At 38.9% G+C, this 15,411-nt stretch overlaps 1 protein-coding gene across 1 annotated transcript in view; it reads left to right on the top strand.

Moving 5' to 3' along the window:
• The first annotated feature begins 1,672 nt into the window (after positions 1-1,672).
• LOC139934936 (sodium-dependent noradrenaline transporter-like) overlaps positions 1,673-15,411 on the top strand; it is a 29,227-nt gene continuing 15,488 nt past the window's right edge. Inside the window, exons 1-2 of the mRNA XM_071929363.1 lie at positions 1,673-1,859; positions 9,690-10,228. Coding sequence (XP_071785464.1) covers positions 9,805-10,228 — 424 coding nt within the window. The 5' untranslated portion in view covers positions 1,673-1,859; positions 9,690-9,804. The remainder of the gene's footprint in view (positions 1,860-9,689; positions 10,229-15,411) is intronic.

Genomic DNA, 15,411 nt, shown 5'->3' with positions numbered 1-15,411 from the left:
AGGGAGCCGTTTCTCACAATGTTTATACTATCAACAAATCTCCAATGCTCGTTACCAAGTCAATTTTTAGGTTATTATTTGTTTTGAGTAATTACCAAACATGTACCTTCCCTTTAATTTTATAAAGTATAGACCTATGAGAAAGTAATACATACTCGGTGTTAAAGGAACACGTTGCCTTGGATCGGACGAGTTGGTCAAAACAAAAGCGTTTGTAACCGTTTTTTATAAAATGCAAATGGTTGGAAAGATGTTTTAAAAGTAGAATACAATGATCCACACAAGTTTGCCTCGAAATTGCGTGGTTTTCCTTCTACTAAGCGAACTAACATGGTCGGCCATTTATGGGAGTCAAAATTTTGACCCCCATAAATGGCCGACGTGTTAGTTGACAAGTTAAAAGGAAAACCACGCAATTTCGAGGCATGTTTGTGTGGATCATTGTATTCTACTTTTACAACATCTTTCTACCCATATGCATTTTATAAAAAACGGTTACAAACGCTTTTCAAAGACCAACTCGACCGATCCAAGGCAACGTGTTCCTTTAATACACTGTACAAGGATTCTGCCTTTTGATTGGTTTACACGTTATCTTATTTTGCCTTTGAAAATCCACACGAAAGCAACGCGCTAAGCACGCAGCAAGCAGACTAACCCCATAACACCAAGTGTACCAGACCCAGACCATAGAGTTATATTATAAGAATGCACAAACGCCACGGGACCGCAAGACGACAAGCGTTTTTTTATTTTTTTTATTGAACGCTCACGCAATGCCGTTTGTTCAACCAAACTTTGGTTCAACTTACAAATCAAAACGAACCAGATAAATTATAGACTTGCCCAGTCCCTCCGAGTTAGCTTCCACTGGGCCATCTACCGGTGACTGATATGATATAAAAATAGATCGTGCCCCCCCCCCCCCCTCGCCCCCGAAAAGCGGAGATGTTCGCCCCATCTCTCTCACCCACTCTCAAAAGAAAAGGAAAAAGGAAAAAAAAAAAATAATAATAAGAAAAAGGGAATAAATAAAGTTGCGTCAAGTGACTTGTGTTCTAACTATCATTGCTTATCAAACTGTCAACAAATCGTCATTGCTTCGATTGTATTGATTCACTCAGCAAAGACAGTAAGTAAATATTGATTACGATTGAATATAAAACTCGCATATCTTTTTATAAAACATGGCCCGGTACATCATGTATAAGTGCTCTCAGCTGACAACTCGATCAGCGCCAGTATTTCACCTCCCGCAAATAGAAGGACACACCTCAATAGATGACTGACATACAAAAGTATTCCAGTATTAGTTTTGATACCACCCTTCCAAGGTATTGCTCTGGTGTATGTAAACAATAGCCCTAAACAAAACTTTTTAACCCTGTGGCCTGCATAGAGTTGGCACTACGAGGGCGCTGTCTAAGGTCAATGTACTTTTACTAATAAATGCATTGTTTTAACAGAAAGATAGAAATTGACTCCAACTATTGCCTTCATACCTTGCCACAGGTTTACCTCGAGACCCTGGTAACAGTTTAATGCAAACTTTTCGAACAGTTGAGATCGTGGAAGCACACGAAACACTACTTATATATCCACCTACAAAAAAAAATACTGCATTATGAACTGAGAAAATAAGTTAAGCATGTAAGCATATTGACACAATCACTGAAGCGGCGCCATTTGTTTGGTTGCTGCGAAGCAACACCAGCAAAAGTTCACGACTGCTCGTTAAGCCAGCGAGGTATGTATACAGGGATACTTCAGGAATAACTTATGTCTGATCTTCGCCATCCGTGGTCTGGAACACCTTGGACCCTTTACATATACACCGGAGATAACTATGAGCTGTTAAGGTATGATTTTGAAATGATTTAAAGTGTTGAAGGAACACGTTGCCTTGGATCGGACGAGTTGGTCAAAACAAAAGCGTTTGTAACCGTTTTTCATAAAATGCATATGGTTGGAAAGATGTTTTAAAAGTAGAATACAATGATCCACACAAGTTTGCCTCGATATTGCGTGGTTTTCCTTCTACTGCGCGAACTAACACGGTCGGCTGTTCATGGGAGTCAAAATGTTGCCCCCCATAAATGGCCGACGTGTTAGTCGACAAGGTAAAAGGAAAACCACGCAATTTCGAGGCAAACTTGTGTGGATCATTGTATTCTACTTTTACAACATCTTTCTACCCATATGCGTTTTATAAAAAAAAAACGGTTACAAACGCTTTTCAAAGACCAACTCGACCGATCCAAGGCAACGTATTCCTTTAAGTACGATTAACATTTATACAGCGGTGGACCAAATCAATGCACTTCATTTCATACGGTCACGTTAACTTCTATGTGGATTCAATTTGTACACACATTATCAGCGGCGACAAATAGCATTAGTCATGGTTGGGATGAAATCGTTTATGTTGTGTGAGAAACCACTCGTTTTGTCCGCCATACCACTCTTGCAAAGAGCCACTATGGCGGACAACTCTTTTTAGAGTGCAAAGACTGTGTTACTTTCAACTAATTAATAATATAGTGTAGTGAATATTCAACTTCACTTAGAAAGAGTGACACAGATTGACTTTCACTTTCAAAAGAGTGAAACTTACACCACTCGGACAAGAGCGCGAAAGTTTCACCCTTTTACACGTTGCCTTGGATCGGTCGAGTCTGTCTTTGAAAAGTGTATGTAACCGTTTGTTATAGAATGCATACGATTAGAAAGCTATTTTAATATAGTAGAATATAATGATCCACAAAAGTATCACTCGAAATTGCGTGGTTTTCCTTTTACCTCGGCGACAATCACGGTCGGCCATTCCGACCGTGTTATTTCGCACAGTAAAAGGAAAACCATGCAATTTCGAGGCAAACTTGTGTGGATCATTGTATTCTACTTTTAATACACCTTTCCAACCATAATGCATTGTTATAGACCAACTCGTCCGATCCAAGGCAACGTGTTCCTTTAAGAGACCTTAGCAATGGAGGACCAATAGGTACCACAAACGCCACTTTAAATTTAAAAATAATATAGTGTCTGCCATGGTGGCTTTTGTTTCTTACTCCCGCTAGAACAGAATTTTGAACAGATGGCCACAGGGATCCTTAACAAACAAATTTTTTTTTTAATAAGTTCTTTGGATTTATATAATATTTTCCTTGGGTGAGAAGCAGTCTGTAAATAATTATTATTGTCTTCGGCAGATTCAGTTGCTCGTGTGTAATGTTATCGGATTTGTCATCCATGTTTAACTTCCATCTTGATTTGTTTTAAAAACTCACAAGGAAAAGGGGATTTGGTTTGTGTTAGAGTGCATGACTAACACGAATATCCGTTTTGAATCCAACCATTTTGGAGGATATGGCAAATCGGTTACGCATGCGTTATATTCAAGTTCTGGCGTTTCAAATGCACACAAACATCCCCATAGCTAGTGTTTAGGCGCGTGAATTCACACTTTTATTAGCCTTTTGTGAGGTATGGTGGACACTGTAGGAGTACACTGTTTGGCGGGGTGTCTACATACAAACGATTTGTACCCAAACCAATAACCAATAGTGTCATAGTATTGTGTCGTATTGCTGTGAAGTTTGCTTTCAAAGATGATGTATGCCCCCCCCCACCCCCCCCCCCCCCGCGCGCTTGGTTTCTTCACGCTTCACTTGCACTGGTCGGTCAACATAAATAAAATTACTGCAAAGAAATATCTACGCCATGAGACTTGACCTTTTGAACTCGCACGAACTTGGACAATGAGGCCATAGAGCTCATTTCATGAATAACAAAGCTGTCTGCTTCATTGAAACTTTCTATAAAACGAACCTGAAACTATTCATTCCGCCTCTTGCTATTCTTATCCCTATAATGAAACACGGTATTACTGCTGTATGGATCGCCATTTTCGAAACCACGGCTTCGGTTCCCAGATTCTGCTCGGGCGCTTTACTCAAAATAATTATTGGCATGAATTTTTTCTAGATTACTAGTAATGTGCAAAGGTTGATAGTATAAAACACTGTGAGAAACGGCTCCCTCTGAAGTAATGTAGTTTTCGAGAAAGAAGTAATTTTAATGAGTTTGATTTCGAGACCTCAGACTAAGAAATATTTTTGAGGTCCCGAAATCAAGCATCTTAACTTCGTACGGTGTGATATGTGACGAGGGTGTTTTTTCTTTCATTATTATATCGCAACTTCGACGACCGATTGAGCTAAATTTTCACAGGTTTGTTATTCTATGCGTATTGAATTGCTCCAAGTGAGAAGACTAGTCTTTGACAATATTACCAATAATGTTCACTGTCTTTAATTTGTGACTTGCTCAGGGCTTCAGATGAGAACGGAGCCTGGAGCCAAATCCAAAGCCGAAGCCGTGGATTCGAAAAGGGCCATTTATTATGAGTGTTTTTCATGCATATATAAAACATTGAAAATCGCTATGATAATAATAAATTATAGCTATGACATTATGCCATACGATGTAAGAAAAGCTTAATAGTGGGTTTACAAATTTCATTACTCAATCTAGAATCCAAAGGTGTTCATCAGACTCAAAGTCAACACTTTGACCATAAATTGATTTTGTTGAAAACAATTGTCAAAAAGTGAGGTACTATTTAATACTAAAGGCAGTGAACACTATTGGTAATTATACTCAAAATAATGTCAAGCATAAAACCTTATTAATTTGGTAAAGAGTAATGGGGAGCTGTTGATAGTATAAAACATTGTGAGAAACGGCTCCCTCTGAAGTAATGTAGTTTTCGAGAAAGAAGTTTTTTTCACGAATTTGATTTTGAGACCTCAGATTTAGAATTTGATGTTTCGAAATCAAGCATCTGAAAGCACACAACTTCGTGTGACAATGTTGATCTTTCGCTCACTATTATCTCGCAACTTCGACGACCAAGTGAGCTCAAATTTTCACAGGTTTGTTATTATTTGTATGTATGTTGAGATACACAAAGTGTGAAGACTGGTCTTTGACAATCACCAATAGTGTCCAGTGTCTTTAAGATAATTATTTCAAAGTGAGGTAGTCACTTAAGTTGAAAAACACAAGACTACTGGACTTGCCCAGTCAACAGTAACCGTGCCTGACCTTAAACCTGCTGTGGCCCAGTATCCAATTCGGAACAGTGATCGTGATTTTCACGTCAATATTTACGTAAATAAATACTCGTGATTTTGTGAGTACAAATCGTGAATATTTAAAGTCACCTGGAAATAGAATTTTTTTTCTTTCAAACATAAGAGTATATGCTTACGAACAATAAAACAATTTTTTTTAGTAGTTGTTTGTCACGATTTATATGTTTAAAAAATATATAAAGTTGTTTGGGGGAGCTGACTCCGCCTACCCCTTTTGTGACGTAAATCGAGGCGGACTTTGCCTGCAATGCGTATAGTAAACACACGTGCAAAGTACATGTACGTCCAAGTCGTGAGTTGGTACATTTCAAAAAGTGTTTTTCTGCATTCAGCAGCAATACACCTGGTCGGCATTGCCGGAAAAAAACAATTTTGTTTGTTTTGAAACTTACAAACTCACTTGTGGGGAAAAAACGGAAATATTATTATATGCACTATCATGCCAAATCATTCATTTCCAACCATAAATCTTTGCGAACTGAAACTACAGACGCATTTTCACTGTCCAATCTGTGTTTGAAGGCATATACAAATCTACCCATATTCTCGCTCACGCCTCCATATTTTGTCAGTTTTAAAAGGTGGTATTTTGAATGTGGGTGGCATCATCAACACGCAGGGGGCCTGCACGGGAAACGCACGAGTGTTGGCAGAGTGGATTGCATTTATTTTACAAGGCGTTTGTCCTTGCGTCGAGGCTACATGCCTCCGTTTCGTATTGTATTTTTCGGGGGGGGGGGGGTGAATTCGCCCACATATTCACCGGTCTGGAGTAGCTGTCCCTAATGGTCTTAGATTTCACCCCCTTCAGACTCCACGCATTGTCAATATTTGGGCAAGGCAAACCGAAGAAGCTGAATAACCAATACGAAAATGGGTATTTGTGGACAAGATGCAAACCATTGGTGTTTGGATCGCTATGAACCGTTTGTCACCAGTTCATGAATTACAATGGATTGCAAAATTGACAAAATATAATTTTCACATGACATATTAGTTGAACGTCAGTTAATAAAATTAAGAACGAACTCTACACTGTTAAAAGGCCGAACGATTACCAAACTTCTGCTCATTATGAAGACGTAACACTCCGAATCCTTCCGGGTCAGTTGACCCGGATTCCAGCTCCAAATGGAACTGACCAGTTTCCGGGTCAAAGTGACTCGAAATCCGTGTCAGAGTCACCCAGAAACCGGTCAAGCTGACGCAGGAATCAAAGCTATAAAAAAAATTGCAAAACCATTTGCCGGGTAAGCCAGCAGGCCCTCTTGTGACCCTGATCATTTCTGACCCTTTCGAAATCGCGGTTTTGGCCTGAGTTCGGGCCTTGTCAGATTCAATCAGGTGTACTCGGATCTCAACTCGTAGCCCAAGGCAATCAGTAGTTTCGAAAAGGCATAGATTTCTGTTCTTACTTTCTTAAAACTAGCTTTTTTTCAATTTACGTCAGCAAAAAGGACCTGTTCATTGGTTAATGAACACAAAAAGTATAGTTTAGTAGTCTCACGTTTCGACCCTGAAATGTTGTCGAACGCTAAATTGTCGAAAAATCAGGCTTACTATCTATTAAAGGAACACGTTGCCTTGAATCGGACGAGTTGGTCTATAAAAAGCGTTTGTAACCGTTTGTTATGCAATGCATATGGTTAGAAAGATGTTTTAAAAGTAGAATATAATGATCCAAACAAGTATCACTCAAAATTGCACGGTTTTCATTTTACGTCGCGAACAAACACGGTCGGCCACAAAGTTTTGACTCCCATAAATGGCCTACCATGTTAGCCAACGAGGTAAAACGAAAACCAAGTAATTTTGAGGCATATTTGTGTAGATCATTGTGTTCTACTTTTACAAAATCTTTCTAACCATATGCATTTTATAACAAATGGTTACAGAACGCTTTTCAAAGACCAAAACGACCATTCCAAGGCAACGTGTTCCTTTAAAGCGAACAAGAGAATAATGGGGTGTGTAACCTGGATCAACAGACAGAATACTAGCCCCTTTTTCTCGCCGTGGATAATGTAAGACAAAGTAGGATGAGAAGGGAGGGGGGGGGGGGGGGGTGGCACTTAGACAGCAATTGATATGGTTGAGTGGGATATACTAAAAAAAAAAAACATATTATGATGAAACAATAAAACAATTCAAAATACTGAACAAAGCATGCAACAGCCAAACAGCCAGCATATCAAACTTAGACTGGAACCCAATTTAACTAACCGGTCAACTGAACTGTAATGGCCGTTACCATGGTAATTAATCACCCGTTATCATCTAGATAAATAGTTGTCAATGTTTAATCTGGAAGATTATTTTGGATCGAAGTTTGACATCAACATGACCATTAGGGTGAAGTATTTCCGTTGTGCATAACACCGCAATGTTTGAGAAGGGGTAATTTTTTTTCTTCTTTTTTCTCTTGATGTGGAGTTATATTACTCCGTTTATTCAACATTCATCAGCAAAGGCATACATCAAATAAACACACTATCAAAAGACACTCCAGTAAATACTTCTAATATATAACAGGCACAGTAAGTAACAGAAGCTCAGAAAATAACAATAATAATAACAATAAACAAAATAATTAAATAGTTCAATGAATACCTCTATTTTATATACAAATATCTACAATTTAGCGTGACTCGGGAATCACGTGGTTCGGGAAAAAAACAATACTGACAACAACAAAACAAAAATTAGAAAAACATGATACATGTGGGACAAAGGAAATAACTTGGCCCTTGGTAAAACATGCAAATTAGTAATTAAAACTGACTTCGTCCTTAGTGGTGAAACACAAAGCATTGTTCCTAGTATAGCAATTTTCGAATGATTATGGTTTTAACCTGTTCTTTTCCATTCAACGAAAATATTTCAAAGATAACTTTAACTGTGAGATGATGTCGATTTCTGCTGGTCTGGTGTAATTTTATTGATATATTTATTTATTTATTTATTTATTTATTTATTTTCATTTATTTTAAACAAAATTGATGGCTAGATTACTTATTTTGGAAAAAAAACTGCCTATTTTTCAAGATACAAATAAAAACAACCAACTTTGAGGACATTGGAAGTGCTTATTAGACCAACATACAAAGCAAAGTGACTTTGAATGGTATCACCCAATGTGTAACGACAAACCGAACATCTGAAAACAAATCACAACATTTCAAGAAGTTTGGTTTGTGTTTTGTCGATGATCTTGTGGTCGTTTTCACATCTTAAGGTGCATTTTTAAGGTGCAGACCAAAATAAGAAACCAAAGTCCACAATGAGTCATTGCGTCCCTTCGTATCAGTAGTGGCTTTAAATAGTTGTTGCCATAGCAACGTGAGAATTGTTGATGAAGCAGGACAGCTGTTGCTAGGGTATGATCAATCAGGAAGAGCGGATTAAGCAATTAAAATTCACCGAAACTTTTAGCCACATACTGCAGTGGGAACCATGCCCAGTTTATGTGGGCCTTTTCGAAACTCAAGACTTCAGCGTCAGCTGTGGCTTTCGGGGTTCGAAACAGGCTGAAGGAGTCCACCAGGCTGAATACCATAATTTGGTGGAGGGTGTAGGGACACTTTTAAATGTTGATGCTCGGACGTTTGGAAAATTACACTTGTGTAGGGATGTTTTTATTTGGAGGGTGAAAACCTCGACGGGCGCACAGGGACTCCCCGTATTCAATTGTGGAGAGTCTATGAATAATTATTTTTTAATTACTCTCAAAGGCTGTGAGACTTCTTTCGTGAGATATTTTTCGTGAGATGCACCCCTATTCCACGGATGATTAAATGACAACGTAGAGGGGGAACGGTGTTTAAAAAAAACCGCTTGTGGACTGTCTAGCATTACATGTTCCTAAGATGCCTGAGAGCACTTCGTTGTTGTTGTTTGTGTTTAGGATTTGACTACGAATTTACTTCAACTGCCCGATTGCTTCGTTTTAACATTACTTCCTCCATGCTTAAAGCTACTGGACACTTTCGGTACAAAAACAAGTTCACAGATTTACAAATAACTTACAGGGTTTACAGAAGGTAATGGTGAATAACTTATCTTGGCTTTGAAACATATTATTCCATGAAATACTTTACTTTTTTAGAAAACATTAAAACAATATGATTCTCGATATCGAGAATTACGGATTTATTTTAAATTTATGTTATGACCATCAAAACGTGCGGAAACAAGGGTGGGTTTTCCCGTTATTTTCTCCCGACTCCGATGACCAATTGAGCCTAAACTTCAGTCACAGGTTTGTTATTATATTGATATAGAAGTTGTGATACACGAAGTGTGGGCCTTGGACATTACTATTTACCGAAAGTGTCAAATGGCTTTAACCGTCAGTGTCAAATTGACCAAAAAGGTAATTCATTGACGTTTCGTTATATCATAGAGCAACCTTGCTCTTTTGTTATATTATGACGTTTTGTTGGCACAGAAGCGGTCAGTGCATAGCTGGACCTTGACAAAATGATTGTTTTGGTTTGTTTGATGTATTTTGCTTCATGTTTACACATGTAGGTCTACAGTGACAAGATAACTGCATACCGGTTTATATTGGGGTGTTGAAAGCGTGTGCTAAGAGTCATTCCACATACACATTACAACGGCTGCTGGTCAAACTTTGAACTACGTCATGGATTTAAATTCAGATAAGACGACGACACCCTCGGGTTCCCAACATGATCTCGCCAACAACAGTGACAAACCGCAGTCGGGATTTGCTGATGGCGGAGGTGGATTCGACAACCAGGGGGCAAATCTAAATGACAGTCACACCACGACATCTGTGGAGAGTGTGAGTAGTGACGAACCCGGTCACAATTCAACGATGCCAGCGATTGAGATGAAAGTTACGGCTCGTGAAAAGGACGTGGTGTTGGAGTTAGACGCAGGCATCAAGGAGGTTGATGTAGCGTTTGGGGCCGATGATGGAGGCACCGGGGACGGACGGGAGAATTGGGGCGGGAAGGTGGACTTCTTGCTCTCGGTAATCGGCTTCGCTGTGGATCTAGCTAACGTCTGGAGGTTCCCATACCTAGTCTACAGAAACGGTGGAGGTAGGTCAAGTGTTAAAGTAAACATTACCTATTGTGTCAATAGAGTTATACTGATCCGATGTGGGGATAATGTCAATATTTTTTTCCACAAGTTAAAAAGAAAGGTTTATTTAAGTAAACAATGACAGTCTAAAGGTTTAAATTACGCCATGATACAACGGGTGTGTATAAAATACACCCAATCTCAATGTAATAATAATTGCATAAGATTGGTTGTCACATTAATGTAGGCCTACCAGTATAACTTGTTTATGTTTGTTGTGTTTCATTAAGCCTTCGAGTTAGACTCTGCACAGGGTCGAAACAACAGGCCATGAACTATTTTTTGCACCGATGTACTTTGTGAGAACGCTATTAGCCACATGTTTATTACTGTTAAATCGATCACTATTGATTAATCCTAATCGATAACTTATAATTAATTGCTGAGTTTTCTCCAGCTTAAGTCTGTTTCACATCGATTGAAAAAAACGTAATATTTTTTGTTAAAGTTTTCACATCCAAATGCCAATCGAACGAATGCCATTTCTGATTATTTCTAATTGTTCCTGATAATTATTTGTTTTGAACTGGATGATATTGAACTTTTGGTGATCCAGGACCGTTGCCCTCGCTCGGTGTATCTCACCACACGTCACACGCATAAAGTAACAAACTAAATTTTGTCATTGAGGTTACCTGACTAGAGCAAGCGAGCCGAAACGTTGAGACCAACTCAAGAACTGACTTAGTCTTGGTTCCAAGACCATTGGTGTTGCGCGGTCACACACAACCAACGTTCCGATTATGCACGGCAAAAACTATCCACGCTTGTTATGAACGAACGCTAGCGGGCGCTCTGTTTCTCTGATTTACGGATCTCACCATGTCCTGTGCTCACCATGGTCTTGGATATTTGCAAATTGAAGGCGTGGCCAGACTATGTAAATTACTTTTAATGTATGCAATATTTATATCACGTGACGAATTGAAGATGACTATTCAAACTAGATCGAGTCAAAGGTCAATATGATCGGCGGTCTATTTTTAATAATCTTTGCTCAAAGAGTGATTCCGTGGTCATTATAGGCCTATTAAAAGGCAAACAGTGAAACTTTAAGTATAGGTACCTATTCAGATTATGGATACGTGACGATTTAAAATCGTAAATAATGGTCAAAAATCGAACGTAAAATTAGCATTCAGAGAGTCCGTGTATCGGACGCTGTATGGCCCCACGGCGTGGAGCAATCGGAACGTGAAATAAGCCTTGTGGAATGTCACGTACCGCCCATGCCGTGTCTCGTGGGGGTTGGACGTGTTAAATCCCAGGCGCTATGAACTCCCAGCTTGCGGGTGTCGAATCCGTTGTTTCTTATGATCGCAACGTTCCAATATGCTCCATTTTGATTCATGGCCCCCTAATTTCTTTTTGTTATGAGTTTTCAGGTAATTTTGATGATGTCAAAACGTAGGAATATCGCATTTTGTTATATTGACAGTGTTATTGTGTGAGTAGCTTAACAAAATTATGAGAATTTTTTGTAAAAGGTTTAAATAAAAATAATGCTAAAACAAAATTCCCTCAAAGCATAATTTTGTCAAACAAAGTATTATTTTTTAATTCTGTGAATGAAGAGTTATTTTTGAGGTAATGATTAAACTGGGCAACTAGTGGAATTTAATGACCCGACTATTCGCCTCAAATAACTGGGAGTTGAATAGCAGTAGTCGCCGCTGGACAAGCAATCAAAATTCGAAATTTCTCATGAGTTATTCCAAAAGATTTTGTTACGACTACATTCCAAAAAATGTTACATGGTAACGTTCCAAGCTACGCAGCTACTCGGCTACATTTACGTTCCAAGATACGCTTAGGTCTAAGTTCCTTCAAGTTACACTATAATATCAAAAGGTATGTTTTCAAGCCCGAGTCAAGCTACGCTTACATTCCAAGATACGCAGCTACGTTTACGTTCCAAGATACGCTTAGGTCTACGCTCCTTCAAGTTACACTATAATATCAAAAGGTACGCTTTCAAGCCCGAGTCAAGCTATGCCTACGTTCAAAGATACGCAGCTGCGTTTATGTTCCAAGATGCTACGCTTCAGTCCAAGATATGCTTACGTTCCAAAAGATTTCAACGTTCCAAGCTACACAGCTACTCAGCTGCGCTTACAGATCTGCTTACGTTCCTTCAAGTTACGCTATAATATCAAAAGGTACGCTTTCAATCCCATGTCAAGTTACGCTTACGTTCCAAGATACGCAGCTACGAATTACGTTCCAAGATATGCTTACGCTCCACCAAAAGATACTGTTACGTTCCAAGCTACGCAGCTACTCAGCTACGCTTATACACTCCAAGATACTATTAGGTTACGCTACAATATCAAAAAGTACGCTTCAAAATACGTTCTCACAAAGATGCTTTTGAATCCCTCAAGATTTCCTTCCCCCAAGATTAAAAAAATTTCACTGTGAATAACACTACAGGGCCCACCAGTTAATATCTGTTTGGCAGAAAATACTGTACAAAATTTCTTTACTATCAAAAAATTTACTTGGGCACTACAAAATTTCAAATTTAATTAAAAATTGGCTGGCAACCAGTTTCTGCTAAGCAATACTATTTTGTGCTAACTATAAGCAAATTGTTTAGCCAATACAGGCTTCATCAGTGTGGGCCCTGGCACGTCGGGAGCATAACGCCACGATCGCATTTCAAGCTGCATATCATGGCAATGCAGTAGTCTGGATCTGGACATTATACATAGAAATGTTTGTGCTGGTACCACAAACCTTTCTTTATCGCATATCCACCATGTGTCAAAGTTTCAAATCCTACTGATCTGGACATTATTATACTCCGATAAAAACATATATACCCACACACAGAGTAAAGCAAAAGTCATGCAACGGAATTACTGCATGCATTGTACACTACATCCACAACACTGATGAATTATTCATGAGCCAACCGCAACGCAGCCTCTGATTGGCTCCACCGGAAAGTCGGGGGAGATTTGCCGAAAAACAATAAAAAAGTTAAGACCCGTCGTTGCAAATATTCAAGACCATGGTGAGATCTAAATCAGAGAAACAGAGCGCCCGCTAGCGTTCGTTCATTACAAGCGTGGACAGTTTTTGCCGTGCAACACCAATGGTCTTGGAACCAAGACTAGAACTGACTCCGCGGTAGTACAGTTAATTACGATCACATTAGCTAAAGCAGTATTCCCAGCCTATTTTCTATACCATCCGCCCGGGTAATAGTTTATAAGCAGGACAGTTCGTTAAGAACTGAAAAGTCTCCCGAATACCCGAACAATCTACACTACGGTGTAGAATAAAGCAAGACAGTTCTCTAAGAACAAACTCTACCTGGCAAGTAGATACACACATAATGATGTTACTGCAAACCAAATATATTTTGATACCTAACCATGCAATGCCTCAAATTCTATATAATTTTTAAGAACTTATTGAAAGAAATAACACTGTTTGATTGCATAGAATACGCTTTCAGCTGGCTGAGAAAGGCTTCGGTGCTGACTGAAGTCCACATAATCACGTTTTGGGGTAAAAACCACCTCTTTCAATAGAACTACAGTGGGTGCGTTCGTTTAGCTTCCCTGGGTCGACCCCGGTGTGTGACGGTTTTTCTTTTCCCCAGGACGAACGTGTGCAGATAATTACCCACGTTCGTCCTGGTAAAAAAAAAAAAACCGCCACACACCTGGGTCGACCCAGGGAAGCTAAACGAACGTACCCAATAATTCAAAGTGTGTCGTTTCCCAACAATGCTTTACAATACCAACTGCTCTCCAATGCCCTTCATAAAGTTTGTCTGGTAATGAATTTATGGAATAATTACTAAAAGTATTACCCTAACTCTAATGCCGTCTTGTTTTTCGTTTTTAATTAAAAACTGTCATGGTTGACTTTCCTTCATCAATAATGGACATAACTAGAACGACGGTCAGATGGGTTGTCATGGTCAGATGAAATACGTCACAACACACTATTGTTATCAATGTATATAGTCCTTAGGCCAATAATCCACAAGGTTATGCTAACACAACGGTAAAAAGTCGAGTCACGAACGGTTTTAAAATCCACACCCCTGCGTTATTCAGGTTCTTTTGTTGTCAAATATTCAGAAACACATTGTCATGAAAAACAAAATATTGATTAGAAAGTAGAATAAGCTGATGCAAACAGGGTAGAGTCAAGTCACGAACTATGACCGGCGTTACAAATCCAAACCCCTGCGTTAATTAATTTATTTTGCTGTCAAATTTTCAGAAATATATTATCATGACAAACAAAATGTTGACTGGCAAATAGAATAAGCTGTTGCAAGCAGGCTAAAGTTAAAGCCAGTGGACACTATTGGTAATTACTCAAAATAATTATTGGCATAAAACCTTTCTTGGCAACGAGTAATGGGGAGAGGTTGATGGTATAAAACATTGTGAAAAACGGCTCCCTATGAAGTAACATAGTTTTCGAGTTAGAAGTAATTTTCCACGAATGTGATATCGAGACCTCAAGTTTAGAACTTGAGGTCTTGAAATCAAGCGTTTGAAAGCACACAACTTCGTGTGACAAGGGTGTTTTTTCCTTCTTTCATAGTTATATCGCAACTCCGGCGACCAATCAAGCTCAAATTTTCACAGGTTTGTTATTTTATGCATAATGTTGAGATACACCAAGTGAGAAGACTGGTCTTTGACAATTACCAATAGTGTCCACTGTCTTTAATTAAAAAACAGAGTATTGCAAGCTTGTGGCAAAAGATCGATGTAATCATTCAAATCCCAGCCTCAATCAAGTTTGTTCTGTTTGTTCTCAGATTTAAAGAAACTAGTTGGCTTGAAAAACGAAATGTTAATAAGAAAATAGCATCAGCTGTTGCAAGCTTCTCACTAAAACAAATAGTAAAACACAAAGGTAATGGCATGATGAAGATTCGACCATGAGTCTTTCTGGAAGGCGAAAGTGCTATTCGTGATAACCGTTGCTTACTGCAATTTAGCAACGGACCCTTGCTAAATTGCTCTCGTGTGGAAGGGGCTTACAACGACAACCCAACACAACAACATACACAGGTAATACGTTTGACTGGTGTAACAGTAGATGTCAAGTGGAAAGAGCTGAATTGAGAGAGAGACATAAACCACTGTGCAAGCGAAAAACA

Source organism: Asterias amurensis, chromosome 3, assembly GCF_032118995.1.
Source record: "Asterias amurensis chromosome 3, ASM3211899v1".
NCBI classification, from domain to species: Eukaryota; Metazoa; Echinodermata; class Asteroidea; order Forcipulatida; family Asteriidae; genus Asterias; species Asterias amurensis.
The sequence above is the reverse complement of the archived record's forward strand: the minus strand, read 5'-3'. Positions and strand labels throughout refer to the sequence as shown.